Source organism: Macadamia integrifolia, unplaced genomic scaffold (genome assembly GCF_013358625.1).
Source record: "Macadamia integrifolia cultivar HAES 741 unplaced genomic scaffold, SCU_Mint_v3 scaffold108, whole genome shotgun sequence".
Lineage (NCBI taxonomy): Eukaryota > Viridiplantae > Streptophyta > Magnoliopsida > Proteales > Proteaceae > Macadamia > Macadamia integrifolia.
Genome location: NW_024868077.1, coordinates 577,958 through 595,993, shown reverse-complemented (window position 1 = coordinate 595,993; position 18,036 = coordinate 577,958). Strand labels below are relative to the sequence as shown.

At 35.9% G+C, this 18,036-nt stretch overlaps 1 protein-coding gene across 3 annotated transcripts; it reads left to right on the top strand.

The window, feature by feature from the left end:
- Window positions 1-7,327: 7,327 nt before the first annotated feature.
- On the top strand, window positions 7,328-17,399 carry LOC122062630 (serine/threonine-protein kinase STY13). Of its 3 annotated transcripts, none has more exons than XM_042626279.1 (7): window positions 7,328-7,630; window positions 8,641-8,983; window positions 15,198-15,319; window positions 15,546-15,754; window positions 15,895-16,069; window positions 16,194-16,328; window positions 16,809-17,399. In XM_042626279.1, exons 2-7 carry the CDS (start codon window positions 8,671-8,673, stop codon window positions 17,013-17,015), a joined length of 1,161 nt encoding a protein of 386 aa, XP_042482213.1. In that variant the 5' UTR covers window positions 7,328-7,630; window positions 8,641-8,670; the 3' UTR covers window positions 17,016-17,399. The 3 variants fall into 3 exon arrangements, with proteins under 3 accessions (XP_042482213.1, XP_042482214.1, XP_042482212.1); XM_042626280.1 differs by lacking the exon at window positions 7,328-7,630 and adding an exon at window positions 7,699-8,298; XM_042626278.1 differs by lacking the exon at window positions 7,328-7,630 and having other exon boundaries at window positions 7,700-8,983.
- The last annotated feature ends 637 nt before the right edge of the window (window positions 17,400-18,036 follow it).

Sequence of the window (18,036 nt, the reverse complement as noted above, 5' to 3'; positions counted from 1 at the left end):
TAGGAATTTGTGATGTACCTAATGATTTAAATATCTGTTGAATAGGGAACATAAGTGACAGTGTGGCAATTTTCTTGAATCCAAGAAGTGAACTTGCCAAAATTGAATACCAAGGTGAGTGGGTGCCCTTCTCAACTCCTATTCTTTTGGTGTGTTTGTTTAATCATGTTTATGCATTAAATTGCTTGTGTATGTGCATTTACATTTACCTGCATTTATTCTTTGATAGTGCTATTATGATGGAATGGGATGGAATGGAAATGAGAAAGGTAAGGCAGGTGAAATGGGTCACATGCAAGTGCCCATGTTTGTATGTGTGATTGAAATGATTGGTTGTGCATCATTTAGAATGCTGGGTTAGGTATCACAACCCCATGTGCTACACCCCATGTCAGTAGGGGGTTAGGTACGGACTAATCCCGAATTATGTGGCTGCCTGATCAGCAGTGCACTTGTGATGAGTTGTGGGGTATCAGTTAAGGATGTGAGACAGGATACGACGTACTGTATGCTTGTGAATATATTTATGATACGGGGTTACCTTTTAGGGGTTAGCTGGTGTGGCCTGGGACCCGTACCGGCATTGGCTGACTCCTGTATGCGGCGTAGCTTGTATACCTGAGGCCCAACATACAAGGTAGGGTATGCCACCTACGTTGGTAGCACTTATACCCATAGGTGATGAGACCTAGTAATGGATTATGAATTTTGTATAGTTAATTAAATGGACTCATGAGTGTCATTCTCTATGTGTGGAGCATGTATTGCATATGGATGTGTGGGCTTATTCTCCCCCATCCCTCACTGAGCATTACCAGTGCTCACCCCATTTCCTCTGATCCTATAGATGACGAAGGTGGTATTCTGTTGACTCCTGGCATTGATTATGAGACAATGTCCATGGATCACATGGCCCATATTCTAGAAGATGAACTCGATCACGGACCCACCTGTGAATGTGACGATTGCGCCTATGGAGGCCAGTACTTCTGAGGAGTAGGATGGACTATTCCTATATCTTTTTGTGTACATATTCCTGTTCTGATGTATATAGTCTACTACTGAGATACTGTAAACTGTGAATATTCTCTTTTTGTAAGGTATGTAACTCTCATCTGCATAATTGTAAATATATCTTATCACTTAGTTGGCACTGGAGCTTAGGTAAGATATTTTGTTTGCTGGACTGTGCATATGTTAAAAAAATAAAAATAAAACTCTGATCTTCCGTAGTGTAGTGGTGGTGTTATGATCTACCCTAGTCTAGATCTTGGAGAAACAGGCTGACTGGATACGGTGAGATGACCAGTGCCGCATGCCTTAGCCTATTGGAGGTAGGGTGTGACAAATCTACCAAGCCCTGACACTCTACCGTCACTCTTCTTCTCCTTTACTATCTCCATCTCCATCTCCATCACCGTCACCCTCTCTGTCACCGACAAGATCGACGGCCTCATGGTCAAGGCAGCAACGGAGATATGGGTTTCATTGTCGTGATTAGAGAAGAAAGGGAACTGATCTGTTGCAAAAAAAAAAAAAAAGAGAGAGAGAGAGAGCAGTGGCTCCACCTGAAGGGGCTCAGTTGAGGAAGTGAAATGGGGTAGAGTAGAAGACATCACTCTGCTCTCTAGTGGTGGCCTTGGCCAACATGAGGAGACCATTGGATGTGATCTTTGCTACGAGTCCAGCTCAACGCCATTACCTGCACCTTCGAATCCATTATAGGTGAAACCAACAATATCTCATTGTGAGGCTCCCCTAATTCTCACGAGAAGGAACAAAACAGTAAGATTGAAAATAGAAACCATGGCATCCAGATTCTGGAACACTAGAGTCTAAACCACCGTACCTCAAAGTTCTCTACGGCTCTTTCACATTTCGTCTTCGTGATCCATAGCAGTAAGCTAGCGAGGGCAGAGAAATGGCTGGCCAGCCATGGCGATCAGTCCCACTTCAAATTGATATAATTGAATTATGGAGATGATCGATATACAGTAATGTCGTAGTATTAGGTGAATAGGAAGACTTTTCATGGATCTTCCATCCCTGCCCATGGGATTCCGGCTAAGTTTCTCTTATTACCCCGATTTGAGAGGTCACAAGATCCCTAACCCTAACATCCTCATATTTTTTTCTCCACCTCTCTCTAAAACTGTTTTGGTAAACTTTTTTTCTTTTAAACAGATTAGTTGCAGCACCGTGTGGGAAGAGGGGAGAGAAAGAGGGGGAACGTCCCGACCATGAGGCCGTTGATCTCGCCGATGACGGAGATAGATATAAACTTCTTTTTTTTCTGCAATAGATCAGTTGTGCGGGAAGAGGGGAGAGAAAGAGGGGAAGAAGAGTGAACGCCCTGACCATGAAGCCATCGATCTCGCCGAAGACAGTGATGGAGATAAATTTTTTTTCTGCAATAGATCAGTTGCAGTGCCGTGTGGGAAGAAGGGAGAGAAAGAGGGGAAGAAGAGTGAACGCCCCGACCATGGGGCTGTCGATCTCGTTGGTGACAGAGACGGTGATGGTGATGGTGATGGAGACGGAGATAGTGAGGGAGAAGAAGAGCGATGGTAGAGCGTTGGGGCTGGGTATGTTAGGTAAGATAACAAGTGTCCAACGGTATAGATTTGGCTCTTCTAATCCAATGGTCAAGGCTTGCTAGCATACCTGATACCTGAGTATCCTGTTAGCATGCCTATCCCTCTCCCATATAAATTATACATAATTACATCATACATAATAAGGGCAATCCAAACCAGCGCAGCCCAACTAGTCAAGGCCAGTATCTTTTTTCTTTTCTTTTTTGGTCGAAGATATACGGTATCTTAAGGTGGTGAAATTTCTTCCTTAGATCATAAGCATGCCATGTAAGTTTGCAAGTGTATGATAAGATGCCAAGGATGGTGACATCATGATGAAATGGTGACAATGATGGTGGAGATGAATCTTGCATGCTATGCATGTATTGCTTTATTTATATTTTGAATTGTTTGTATTCAATTCATGCACTCTCTCTTTTCCATAATTTCAAACAGTAATTGTTAGTGTTTATTATTTTAATTGCCCTTTTGATGAAGAACTGGGTGATTCATGGCTCATACAATGTTAAAAATGATGACAAAAGAAAAAAAAAAAGAAAATGAAGAATACCTCACTAGCCTCACCTCTCTTCGTGGGTACAAGTTATTGACTCGACTCGATATATCCCAACATACCAAAAGTTTCATCACTATAACCTTAAAGGTCCTTAACTATATATTTTTCCAGGGGTAAAAAATAACACAAGTAGAAGCAACAAGGTTTCCTTTTTACATGATTTTTCTTGTTATGTTGTGTATCTAACAATATTTATCCTACCAAAAAAAAATACATATCTAACAATATTTATGCATATTGATCGATAGAATGGATATAATACTTGATATAGTTGAAAGTGCAATGAGTTAGATATCATTTTAATACGGACAAACCCTTGAATCCACGAAGTAATTGAACCCTAATTCAGAGAAAAAGAAAAGTGAAAACAACTTCTTTGATTAAAATCCGAAGATACTTTAGAGAAGTTCCAAAGAGACTTTTTCTACTTAGGTCACTTTTAAGGAAGGGCAAAAACGTAAGAACATGTAACTAGGATAAAAACGTAAACACAATAGGAAAACTAGAAAAACCCTCATTTGTGTGACCAAACTTCGTAAGCTCCATTGAGGACCCAAACGGATGAATTGGGCGAATCTCTTTGTTTGTTGGGCTTTTATTCCCCTCTAAAGCATTGGCTACCATTTTTGAATTAGGGGTACGAGTCGTACGACTCCCGATACACTAGTCAAATAAAAAGATAGGGTTTTAACAATATTATCGAAAATGCTGAAAATTCAGCAAAATCAATTAATATCTTCGGTTAGATTATGTGTTCTGAGAACTCCTCCGAAATCTCCTCTACATCAATATTTTGAAAAAAAATATAGCCGAATGATATAAATAGTGACCCTTACATTCAGACACAAACACACATAAAATTACTATCCCATCTAATTAATTAAATAAAAAATTTCATCCATGTTCATTCATGCCCTTACGTGAAAGTCAATGCATACCATGAAACCTTCCAAACGGGGGAGTTTGAAGTTTGAAACTCCATAACATCAAAAGTGTTTCACACTGAATATGTTGAGACAAGTTTGGGTATCAGACTATTAGCCAATAGAGACAACTCTACGTGGTAGAGCGTAAGGCCAAAACGTATTTGTCAAAGTCTGCTCCCATCGCTATTTCAACTCCAAAGACAAAATACGTGGACGGTGGATCACTTCAGTTGACCCAGTTGACCCTTGTATCGTGGTAGAGCCGCTCCATTTCAAACCGTGCGGACGTGATATGGTATTCAACCGTTAGATTGGTTTCAGAGGCTTTCCCATGATACCAGTCGGACGGTTAATAGAAAAGCCCGCACGTAAAAGCTATCTTTTTCTCGTTTCGAGTTATTTTCTCACATTCCTGGTTTGGTTTTTCTCTTGTGAGTACGGGTTGTACGGGACTTGAGAAGTTTGGAAGATCAGATCATCGGACAGTTTTGATAATTTTCTTTTTCTATTCTTGGATTTAGATTATCTCAAATCAACGACCCTGATTTTTCCTATACCTCTTAATGCTAAATTAACACCACACCACACCAGCACCGGCCTTTGCTAATTGCCAAATGGCATTTGGCCAAATTGTCTCAACACTCATGGACATGGCCTGCCTTGCTAAGGAATGGGTTACAACATTAGGCTCCCTAAGAATAAAGAGAAACTCACATACAGTAAACTGAGATGAAAAATATCTGATATCTTGAATTGTTGGATGCAAATCAAAATGCATGGCTTGGAAAGGATTGTTGATGAAGTTGATAACGTCACTGTAATATGACTCTATCAAAATGTGAGAAAGTGGAACTTGGAGAGATCGTTCAAGCCCTACACGAATTGCCGATGCTTTACTTGTACCAACTGCACCAAAAGAAATTGAATATGAGATCACAAATGCCTAGCTTTCCTGAAGAATGCTTTGCAATCACCTCAAAGTCTCCTTAATCAGAGACATGATCGAATGACATACCACAATTAATCTTGCACCTTTCCTGTTGAGGAGGGATCCAATGAGGAGGCGGCTGATTCAAGCCTTGAGACTGATAGCTTCCCACAATTCACCATTTAAGACAACTAATTTCATCCCCTTTCTACCTTTTTTTAGTTTTTAGCTTTTTGCTTAAGAAACCCACTTATGCCATTTCTCAAATATTATATTGGGAATATAAATCATTCTTATTGACTACCACCAGCAAAATTGTCTAGTCTTTCTTGACCTAAATGAGTATATTAAATACAACTTTAACCTATTGACTTGTAAACAGTTATTTATTTAATTTTAATAAAAAATTAAGAAATCATAGATGTTAAATAATTTTGTGAGATACTACATTAGGCTGTTTTTTTTTTTTTTTTTTTTTTTTTTGACTTCGTGTTAATGCATGTTTCATATAATATAGAAATTTGGTTATATATCTTTTTGATGTTAGCATTTTAGAGTATCTCAAATTTCCTAAACTATTTATTTCTTTCAAATTTATGTTATCTGATGACCAAATGCCATGGTTATGTTTTCAGCTGATTGACTTAAAAGATGTAGAACACAATATTTTTGAACAAATATTAGAATCAAATATATTAAACCATAATTAGATGGGTATTAGCCTCCATATTAATTAAAATAGAAATCAGGTTATTAGTTGTTTGATAAAGATTAGTGATCATACTTACTATATGGGCAGGCGAAAATATTATAATTTAACAACATATTTGTAGATTTACCAAAAGAAAAGACAGCATATTTGTAAATAATTAAAAATTATCAAAATCTCATTGTTTTTTATTCATGCAAACTTTAAATCTTCTGAACTTATTAGAGAGAGTTGTATTTCAAATATAGGAAAAAGATAGGAAAGCAGTACAGTTCATAAACTTTAAGAAGATTTTATATATTAGTGTTATTTTTTTCCTTCAATTTAAGCTGTCCAGAATACAAACCAGTGTGGATTGGTAAAATGTTCGATTAAATAATAATAACTTACAACAGCAAAGCATAGTTTTACTAAAACTGAGTAATCCATATATGAGTCATGGGGCCTATCTAAATTATTAGGTATATCAAGAGTCTTAATTCAATCGTATGGTTCATCTTGTACTAGATTTGTTTATTGGTTTTCAACACATCTTTTAACTACCATTATGTCACATCAAAGTCATAATTTTGACTGAAATTTAACTTATTTGGGGCTCATTTATCATCAAATTGAGCTGCCAAAGATGATAGGACAAAACCGTTATAAGGGTAGCACATCATCCTTGGCATGATTTCCATGCCAAAATTTTTTGAACTTATTAATGGAATTTTCTTATTAACATCCCATTAAGGCATCAAATAATTTGTAATTATTTTATTTTATTAATATAATACATGTTTTAGTAAGATAAAATTATTTTATCTCACATGTGTATTGTGTATTTGAAAAATATGTAAAACAGTGACGTAATGATAAACACATATTTAAAATAATTTTAAACAATACTTTGACCTAATTTTTGTTTTTTTATAGAAATAAGACAATAGAAAATGGAAAGAAAATCAAATCTCCTATAAACATATATTGAGATGTCATCCAGATTATCCCTTTAGTAATAGTTTTAACTAGGGGTGTCAATCAGTCGGTCTGGCTCGGTTTTGGTCCGGATTGAGTCGGTTTTGGTATGGAAAAGTTGAAATCGAAACCGAACTAATAAGGAAATTCCGGTTTTGGTTTCGGTTTCGTGCGGTTTGGTTTCGGTTTGTCTTCAGTTTCTTAAATCGATTTGTAATCGGGTTGGTTTTGATTTTTGGTTTAGTTTGGATTCGAATTTCCATACAAATGTATACAAAACTATGCAAATTTTGATTTTTTTAATGAATTTTGGAGTGTTTCGATTTCTTACCGGTTTGGTTTCAGTTTCGGTCCAGGTTTTGAGCCTGTTTCGGTTTGGTTTCGGGTTTATCAGGTTTCCGGTGCGATTCGATTTGGTTTTGGGGTTGCAATACTCCAAACCAAACCGAACCAATAAGGCTTCAGTTTGATTCGATCCATGTTGTTATCGGTTTAATCTGACCGATTTTACCAGTTCGATTTAGGAATTGAAACCCCTAGTTTTAACTAACATATATATAGATATAAACACAAAGAAGGGCACTTTAATAATTCAAAAAAAAAAAAAGAAAAAGAAAACAGAGAGGGAAGAACAGTTTCAGTTCTGTCTGGTCTAAATCCTTGCTGGGGATTTTGAACCAGTCAAGATCTTATTTTAGTTTTACCCGCGCTTTTCTCTCTCTCTCCCTCTCTCTCTCTCTCTCTCTCTATGGACAATCTCTGCTCCGCCTCCATCTCCTCCTGCTCCTCCTCTGCCTCCTTTTTTTTTCCCTTCTTCTTCCATTGCCTTTTTTTTTTTTTTTGCCCTTTCTTTAAGCATCTTCCACAAAGGGCAACAATCGATTGAGCTGCTGATGTCAACCATGATGTCATGGCTTCTGGGACTTCGTCTTTAATCTCGCTACTATTACGCTCGAGGTTTAGTTATCCGTCCACCTCTCTCTCTCTCTCTCTCTACATATATATATATATATATATATATACTTCATCTGGATTACTATCCTTTCTTCTCGTGAACAATTTCTCCATTCTTTTGATTTTGTTGGGGATTGGGTATCTAGAGTATCTGGGTTTTGGAGAATTTTTGTCTGGCTTTAATTGGCATAGGATGTGGGAATTTTAAAAAATTTCAATTAATTTTCAGATTATTCCCTTTTGTCTCCCTTGGGTTATTACCGTTTAGTGGAGGGATTAGGTCGCTTTTCTGCAGTCTTGATTTTTCTTTTTGTTTTTTAGGTAGAAAATATAAGTAGTTGGTGGTGAGTAGTAAGTCAGGGTCTGGGGCTGCTGCTAAAGGTCAAGTTTTTGGTTTTTTTTGGGGGGTGGGTGGTCCTTGTTTGCTTATTTGTCAGTATTTAAAAATGATTCAATATTGTGAGTGGTAATTAGGATCGACATGTTTTGAGATTTATTGGATCGAATTATTTCCCCCCCTCCTTTGTTTTCCCCGCTGCTTTGATCTTCCTGGCTCGTTTTTGTTTACTATTTTGTGGTTGCTTGGCCGATATTTGAGGGTTTTGAAACTCGAACTGGGATTTGGATATTAGGGTTCTTCTTGTCTTGGTTTAAATCACTGGGCGTGAAAGGTTTTGTAGCAAGTTTCTTACTTAGAATTTAAGGGAAAATTTTGAAATTATAATAGATTTTTTTTTTTTTTCATATCTTTAATTCACTGATTGGGATGTTAGCTTTGCTGGGTGTTTGTACGAATTTGATTCGGATAACAGAGAATTTCTTTTCAAATTTTCTGTCAATCTGGTCGTTCTAGGATGAAGGACTATTTGTAATTGGATTGGATTGGATTTCGTCAGTTTGGTTGCAGTTGATAAAGGTTCCTTCTTTTTTTCTCCTTTGAAAGTTGTTCTCTGGTAATTGTGATTTTTCTTTGTGCTTTGTTTCTTTCTTTTTTTCGGTTTCTTATATTTCAGTTAGAATTCGTAACGGTGGATTTGAGGATCATGGGTGAAGATGGAAGGGTTGAGACAGCTGACAAGGTCAAGGTTCAGGAGGGGGGCCTAGGTTCGAAAGTAACTGGTGTTGGAAATATTAGTAGCAAAGATGTATTTTTCAGAGCTGACAAGATAGATTTGAAGAGCTTGGATTTACAGTTGGAGAAGCACCTTAGCAGGGTGTGGTCGAGGGACAAGCGGGCGCCGAAGCCACAGGAGGAGTGGGAGATTGATTTATCTAAATTGGACTTAAGATATGTTGTTGCTCGTGGGACTTATGGTACTGTCTACCGAGGCATCTATGATGGTCTGGATGTTGCTGGTAATTACTCTTTTCTTCATTTACCTCTAAATTCTATTTATTTCATTTGGACTATAATATTTTAGAAGATGATGAATTTGATTTCTGGGTACTAGAATTTATATGCTCCACCTTTTTTCTTATCATTATTTTTTTGTTAGATTTATTACTACGCAAATCTGTGTTGGCAGTGTGTTTCTGCTGCTACTCATAAATTCAGCATCGTGGTTGGCAATTACTTTCTTGGATCAAGAAACTGCATATATATTTGTTATCTGTTAACTGCTTCCTTGGTACATTGGTATATGAAATCTGAGGCTGAAATCTGTCTTAGTTTGCTTGCTTAAATGTATGAGATGTCATGTGTTCTATGTGAGAATGTTCAATTGTAGTGGTCAAACAATGGCTTACTTTGTTTTTTACCCAGCCCATGGTAATGTACAAGAGGGTAGCCATGCCAATATTTGGATGATTGACAAATAAAAAGGTATACGAACGTACATGGGAGAATGATTGATTGAATTTGAGAATGAAAATCAACAGGTGGCATATCGAGATTATTCCATAGATATCCAACAGTTAGAAACTACCACATCAATGCTCTATGTGGAAGAAATAAATGGCTCACTTTCATCGCACATTCACTTGGCTCGAGTATGAGACACAAATTCACATTTATCTAGTTTCATCACATAGTACATGAGTGTACATGTAAAACTAATGAATCGTCACTCCATCTACATGAAAAACATTTATGAATACCACGGTATTACTTAACACTCTATATATATTATGAAATTCTGCACCTAAAATTATTCAATCTCTACAAACATGAAATTACCTACAAATCCCCGATTATGAGTAGATACGGCAAAGTTCTGTGGATGTGGCTGACATTATCGCTTTGGTAAAGATTGGGATATGGGAGGAAACTAAGAACTAAGCAAGGATAAATGTAATTCTCATTGTGCTAAATTAGCCGATCTGAATCAGGATCTTCTTGTTGTATAAGAGTTCCATTTGTTGACTTTAGTTTTTTTACATTATTGTGGTCAATTTATTTGAAGAATGTTGTGAATCTTTTTATTATCATTTCATCAAGATTGAAAACCTTAGGCCTTTGGAAGTACTTTGGTTTCAACCTTACTAAAGTGTGATGTAGATAGGGCTGCCAAGAATAGAGGGGTGCGAAGAAGAGAGCTACCAGATCATGGTCCATCGACAAGCCAGCTGTGTCTCCAGTATTTCTGTTAAAAGAATCTTCTAGATTACCCTCCAACTATCCCTTAATGTTGAAGAATGAAGTTTCTAGGGATGAGTTCAACAGCCATGGAACTATGCAAGTAGTTTAGGATTAGTTAGTTTCATTTTTTTATTGTTGTTTCCTTTTTGTCTTGTTGAGTAATTAGTTTGTTAGTTAGTTACATAGTAGTTTCATTTTATTGTTTTTTGGTAGACAAAGTAGTACGTTTCTAAATTAGGAGTTTTTTTTTTTAGCACTCAACTTTGTAATTAATTTTTAAGCCTATAAAGAAATCATCGATCGAATAAAAAAGACAAGTTGAATTAAGATATTTGAGTGTTAACTGTTTGGTTGAGAAAGCTGTTATTTGAGATGGTGAGATGTCTAATATTTGAGACTGTGAGATGTCTAAATTAGGGGTGAAATACCATACCCAACCACTTTCTTCTCCCCTCCAACCCTCTATTGATTTGTTACTTTTCCCTTCTACCTTTCCCTTTTTGTTTTGTGTTATTTAGTTGGTCAATTGAGAGGTTGTTAAGGCTGTTATCAGAGACAACCAAATTTGTTTGGAGTAAAAGTGAAGATCTGTCGAAGACCAGCATCGATTTCATCAAGCCAGATTAGGGGTTTGAAGCTCCATGAAGTGGCCACATCTCCGAAGTTTGAAGCATGATCAACAAACCCTTTTTGGGGTTTTGTTTGTCACCCTAGGATAGAGGATTGAACAACATTAGGGCTCTATTTGATCTCTGGTTTGTCTTCTACAGGTTACTCTCCAAGTTTCCTAATTTAAGTTCCTGGAAGTTCATTTTATTTTCATTTGGATGATACCATTTAAATGAACCATTTGATGGTGGAAATTAGATGATGCTTTCCTTTCCCTAAGGTGCCAATTCACCCAATATTGAACACTATTTCTCCATCCCACCCCACCCTTAAAAAAAAATGTTTAGAATGTCAATTTTATGTTGTAGTAAAGAAATTAAGTTATTTACTAAGGCGCTATTGTATAAAATTTATTAAAACTATGTTTAGAATCTTCTAAAAGTGTTGTACCCAATGCACGAGGCTCTTGCCGTCTGCAAGGTTTGGGAGAGTCATAATGTACACAACTTTACCCCGCTTCTCGGAGAGGTTGTTTCCCGACTCAAACCTGAGACCTCTAAGTCCCTATGCTGTCTGAAATGGACCATTATGTTTATGTATTTGAAATGTGTTTAGGATTTAAAAGTTTTATTATTCTTTTTGAATTTTAGAATCAACTGGATTATATTAGAAAGGGGTGTTGCTTGGAGTAATGGTAAAAGGTTTAGGCTGCCACCTCCGAAGATTTTATTTTGGCTCATGGTTTCTTTTTCTTCTTCTTCTTGGGGGTTATTGATATAATAGACCTCTTATAAGTCCATATTTGGGGTCTTAATTTTGTCTTGTGAGGAAGTATATATAATATTTTGTGGGTCCCATATGCTATTAAGTTAGTTTAATCCAGATTGAGTCTTTTTTAGTTAAATATTTTATATTTTATTATTAATCAATAGTTTTTGTTGTTTGGGAGTCATCTATATCGATATTTGATCAGTTTAAGTTAGTTTTTGCTCAAGTAACTTGAAGGGATAGTTGTTTATTTGGTTTAGAAGTCCTAAAGTCAATCTATTTGGCCTTTATGACAACACGAATGTATGTAATTTTACAATGAAAAATTAATTTGATTTAGTTTATACTGAGGCTGTTGCCTCTCTTTGTCCCCCACGACTTCTCCCTTCCCCTCATCCTTGTGATTTCCTTTCTTCCTTATCATTGCGGCTCCATTGTTACCAGTCTCTTTCCTTCTATCTTTAAAGAAAACCCACCACTAGCTATCCTTTGATCGATCTGCATTATTGAGAGTGGCCATGTTGTTCAAAAAATGGCCAAAGGTTAGGACTGTATCCAAAAACTTGCTTAGGTGGGACAAACATTGGGTAATGGCCCTTTTAGAAAGGTACCTGTTATCATAATTTTTTTTTTAAATATTAATTGTTTTAGTTAGTATTTAGCATGGGTTTGCTACTTCTCTGTGAGCTTTTGTTCTGTAAATACTTTTAGTTAATCTTTTGATTTAGGTATTTTAGGAGGGCAGTTTGGTCATCTAAATGTATGTATCGTAGCTATTTTACGATAGGCCAGATTTAAAATATCATTTATATGCTTCCACTCTTAGTAAGAAGTTTATAAAACATCCTCACAGCATCATCAGGTTTTTATCCTAGGATCTAATGCATTTTTGGCATCTTAAGTTTCTAAAGGTTATTTTAGATATGCAATAATTTCACTTTGTCAAATATCAAACCAATTTTCCAATGGAAAATTTCAGTTATTGGTGAAATATGCACAGCATAAGTCATCCTTTTCAATGATTCCAAGCTAAATGTATTTGAGAACAAGGGGGGTATGTTTCTGCTTTATGGTTGATATAATGAATATGGATTTTTTAACTACAGGTATGGCAGAATGTAGTCTTGCCTTTCTGAGGAGCTGTATTTCACTTTCAATTGGATGAATTTGTCTCTTGGACCTTCTTTTGCAGATCACTTTGTCATAATTTCATGCTGCGGTTGTGGCCTGAGCATTTATGGTGTTTATCTTTTTTTAAGGGTGTTCTCCCCACCTCCCCACAAAAAAAAAAAAAAAATCGATTCTGATCTTATGACATAAATCTCAGAAATATTAACCAACAGAATTAGTCACTCGATTTCACAGATGAGAGTGAAGGGAGTCCAATCTGAAAATCAAAGGGCAGAATAGGGAAATTAAATATAGTCTGATAGGTTTCTAGTCATGGTTGAAAGTTTCCTTTACGCATAAGAACAACTTCCCAAAAGTCGAGGATGATCTGATGGTCAGATATCCCAACAGTAATTTGAGTTTAAAAAAAAAAAAAAAAAAAAAACACTTGCATGAGAATTCTTATACAAAACATAAGAGATTGCAGAAAAACAAGTTTTACTTGATTAATGGAGGGGAAGAAGGATGAAAGAAAGAGAAGAACATGGAGAAGAGTGGGGCCGCTGGGCTTCTCACGCAGAAGGATCAAACACAAGGAAGACCTTCACGCATGGAAGAGAACAGCAGCAGCAGCTTAACTTTTTAAAAAACAAAACCATGGGGTATGTTGAGCCCCCTCTTTATTTATAAGGCCATTAAGAGGCCAAGTAGACTCTTAACTAGGAAACCCCTAGTTTGAATCCCATTACAACTCTCTTATAGATTAATATCTTGACTTAACAAGATTAAAAAAGTAAGAGAAACGACATAAATTAAATTGACCCAACATAACTCAACCAGACTGAACCAAAAACAACTAAAACATTAAATAAAAAGAACTGAACAATAACTAAAAAGTAGGCCACACTAGGCTGTCCTTCCTTGGTCCTTCTCCTGTGGTGTGTCTTCAATACTGCATCATCCCTTCTCAGAATTGCCTTTCATTTACTGCATTACATTATGAATTGCTTGTTTTACTTTGAACAACTCTTCATCATTTAATTTTCTTCTTGTAAAATATGTTCATTAAAGATTAATTTCTTTGGCATTTCTAACTACCAAATTTATGTTACCTATATAACTTCTATAAATGAATGCATAAGAATTCAAGAACCCAAAGCCTTTTTCAAAATAAATATCCTTTTAAAAGGAAAATTGAAAAGAATCTCAAATAGAGAGCACATAAGTTTGTTGTGGGGAAATTATGATATTAAGAAAAGAACATACTTTATGTCAGACATATTATTTACCTTCAAATTCATCTTTCCCTTCTATCATTAAAAAAAAAAATTCGTTTACTGATACTTGTCCCATCTTCATGGTGAATGTAGATTGTATCAATTGAAACCTATTGTTGGATGCTGAAAATAAAGGAAAACGAACTTGAGGGTAAGAAGTAAATCAAGAAGCACACCCAACATTTTTTAAAATGCGAACCCAACACTTTTTAAAATGCAAACAGTAGCTGTCAGGCCTCCATTACCAATCTCACATGTATTCAAGATACAACCAAGATCTAAATGCAAGAAAACATGATCCACTTCGAACTATTATAGGCTACTAGGAAAGTCTCTTTTTGTTTCTTTTCATTGTTTATAGGTAGTTGTTTTAATTGCTAACTTGTAATTGTTCTTCCATAAGTTTCAACACATTGGGCAAGTATTAGAAGGCTAGCAATTGGTGTATGGTTGTTTCAGGCCTTGCCTTTTCTTTTCATCTTTTTAGATGACAAATTGTTTTTACATGTGGCATGTTTCAAAGTGAGAAATATTATTATCATTAAATTCTTGGATTTATCACTATACTAGGGTGTTTGATGTTATTTATGGTAGATTGTAAATAAAGCTTGAAGCACTAAACTTTGAGAGCAATAGTTAAGATTTCTAGCAAGAAGGACCTCACATGTCTAAACCTCCTTTCTTTTCCGTCTGAACACTATAGATGAGAGCATTTTAAGGCTTTCCTTTAGCCAACATGAGGTTTAAGAAAAAAATACTTTGATTCTTTCTCTATTGGTTACCACCTTGGCGCATTCCCCCAAGAGACGGAGAGGGAGAGGGGGAGGGAGATAAGCCATGCTAAGGTTTATGATCATTGTGATTATTGCCAATAATTATAGTGAATTAATTTATCTGATTCAACATTTTAAGGTTTTTCAGGTTATAGAAGCAAAAACTGGGTTAGCTAGTTAACCCAAGTCATGATGTGTTGATTGGGTCAGGCCCTTATGAAACACTGCTCATAATAAGATTCCTTCTTTATAAAAGATGTCTATAATTTTTGTTTCTTTTAAGGGTTCTCAGAAGAATTTTTTTTGCATTATAGATCTTTCTGAGTATTCTACCTCCCCCATTATTTTCCTTCACTTTGCAACTTAAACTACTATCACTTTATTGATTACTTATTGCTTCATATTTAAATTGCATTAAAAGGTCTAACTACTTGGTCTTATTTTCTATATTATAGTGAAGATATTGGATTGGGGAGTGGATGATATTGCAACAACAACTGAAATCGCTAGTCTCCGAGCAACATTTCTACAAGAGATTGCTGTGTGGCATAAGCTTGATCATCAAAATGTTACAAAGGTGACATTTATGTAAGCTATAAGCATGATCCAATTTCCATGTTTGATTGGTTTGATTACATAAGTCTTGTTGCTTTCCTGATATAGGGTAACATTCTATTATTTTACTTTCTAGAAGGATACAAATATTTTAAGGCCCAAAAGTGTGCAATAAGCAGTTACTTTTGTTCATTTTATGGGGTGAAAAATCTATTCTCCAATCATAACTTATATATTCCTTATTACAGTTTGTTGGAGCTTCAATGGGAACTTCGAATCTTAAGATTCCTTCAAAGAATTCTTCAAACGATGGTCATAATTCTCTTCCTTCCAGAGCATGTTGTGTTGTCGTGGAGTATCTTCCAGGAGGCAATCTAAAGCAATTTTTAATAAGAAATAGGCGAAAGAAACTTGCCTTTAAAATTGTGATCCAAATTGCTTTGGACCTCTCTAGGGGGTGAGTGCTGGCTTCATTTAAGTAAATTTGAAATCTTTCAAATTGGTTTTATGATAACTGGGGACTATTTTCTATTTGCTGACCTCATTCAATTAGGATAAGGCTAAGTTAAGTCGAGTTGTCTTTTGTTTGATTTGCAGTTTGAGCTATCTACATTCTCAGAAGATTGTACATCGGGATGTTAAGACTGAAAATATGTTGCTAGATGCTCAGAGAAATCTAAAAATCGCTGATTTTGGTGTTGCTCGTGTTGAAGCTCAAAATCCAAGGGACATGACTGGTGAAACAGGTACCCTTGGGTATATGGCCCCAGAGGTACTCATGAGTCATGATTTGTAATATTAAATGTGTTGTGTAGTAGCATGATATGAATTGAAATAGGAACGATTGCAATCATGTTACTTGTACTTGAAGATTACTTACAAGTTGCTCCTTGTAGGTACTCGATGGTAAACCTTACAATAGAAGATGTGATGTCTATAGCTTTGGCATATGCTTATGGGAAATATATTGCTGTGATATGCCATATGCTGATCTTAGTTTTACTGAAGTCTCATCTGCAGTAGTTCGACAGGTAGTATATCTTTACATTTTTTAAATCCATTGGATTCTTCAGTGTTTTATGTTGGTGGCAAAAGCTAGCTACTATAATATGTTTAATTTGTGTATTCAGCTACAAGGATTGCTAATGCTAACTCCATGAGGACATGTTTGGTGATTCAATAATTTTATTTTATTTGGTTCATTCTTTAGTTATTGATACTTAATAGAAAATTGTATTTGTTCTAAATTACTTACTGCACAAGTTAACCTATAATAAAATGATCCATCCATTATCAACCTCTGATTATTCTAATCTCAATCGTTGGAAGATGTAGTGTTATGCTTTTCTTCCTGCTTTATTTTTATCATTCATTCCATTCTTGCAGTGCAGTTTTCTGGTGATCTTGTAACTAATTGAAACTTGTGATAGTAGAGTGCATATTTTTGTTTTTCTATGCACATTACTAAATTGGTTACACTTGAATGTTAAACTTTGGATGTATTTTGACAGAATTTACGACCAGAAATCCCTAGATGTTGCCCAAGTTCATTTGCAAATATCATGCGAAAATGCTGGGATGGAAATGCAGAAAAACGTCCGGACATGAACGAAGTGGTGAGGTTGTTAGAAGCCATTGATACAAGTAAGGGAGGAGGCATGATACCTGAAGATCAAGCTCATGGTTGTTTCTGTTTCAGCAGTGCTCGTGGTCCCTGAGTCTCCTCTTTGCATCCTTTTTATGTATGCTGGTAAGTTAGCAATGGGGCAATGGAGCAGTTCTCTTGATGGCTGGCAATGACACGTAGAAGATATTCAAAAATTTAAATTGCTAGCTTGCCAAATAGGTTCTCATTGTGTACATAGTATAAAATCATCTAGGCAGTGAACAAATGATCTTTGAAAAGGTTTACAAGTCTGTAGTCTATAAGTGTTCTAAAAAAAAAGTATATATATATATATTAGGGAAAAAAGTATGAAATTAATATATAATTAAATGAAACTTGAGTTATGCATTTTTTTTTTTTTTGTTATTATATGGATAAGAACAGAGTTTGATTAGTTTTGTGTTCTACCTCTTGCAATGCCCTAAAAGGTGTTGAGGAATCGAAATTTGAATTGGATCTGGCTGATTTCAATTTGATTTCGTATTGAATCAGCCAAAATCAGTCAGGGTCAGGAATTGGTTGGAATCATTCAGATTCCACCTGAACCATAGAGATGGAGTGTGAATCGGCTGCTCCAGGATGGGAGGAATTAGGATCGGCCGATCCGATTCCTATTTTTTGAAACCCTGTTTCATGTAAAGTGATAACTCTTAATTGGAAAGACATGATTAGGAATCAATTTAATCTACAAGGACGTGTGAACCATAGGGACCACCCATTTGGCGTGTTTGCTGTGACCAGTTTGAAACCCTAACTCAGCCCAATTACGAATCCATAATTCCATATGAGTGGTCACTTCCTTTCCATCTGTGCATTAGGGTTTTTTACCCTACTTGCCTTGATTATAGCTGCCGGTAGCTCGGTTATAATGATCAGAATATCGTCAATTTATAAATAAACAGTTACCATCTAGATTAGGGTTTAGAAATCATATTAAAAATATGATTCAATTCAAACTGATCCAAAAGTAGTGGACCAAAAAAGGAGTTAGGCACCTTGGCACATATAGTTAAATCGGTCTTTCATATTTCTATTGGGAAGGGATGAAGCCTTCATTGTCGTTTCTTCAAACC

Coding starts and splice junctions, on each gene's coding strand:
- LOC122062630 (XM_042626279.1), top strand. CDS start 8,671: ATGGGTGAAGATGGAAGGGTTGAGACAGCTGACAAGGTCAAGGTTCAG. Junction 8,984..15,197: donor TGATGGTCTGGATGTTGCTG/GTAATTACTCTT, acceptor TCTATATTATAG/TGAAGATATTGGATTGGGGA. Junction 16,329..16,808: donor CATCTGCAGTAGTTCGACAG/GTAGTATATCTT, acceptor GTATTTTGACAG/AATTTACGACCAGAAATCCC.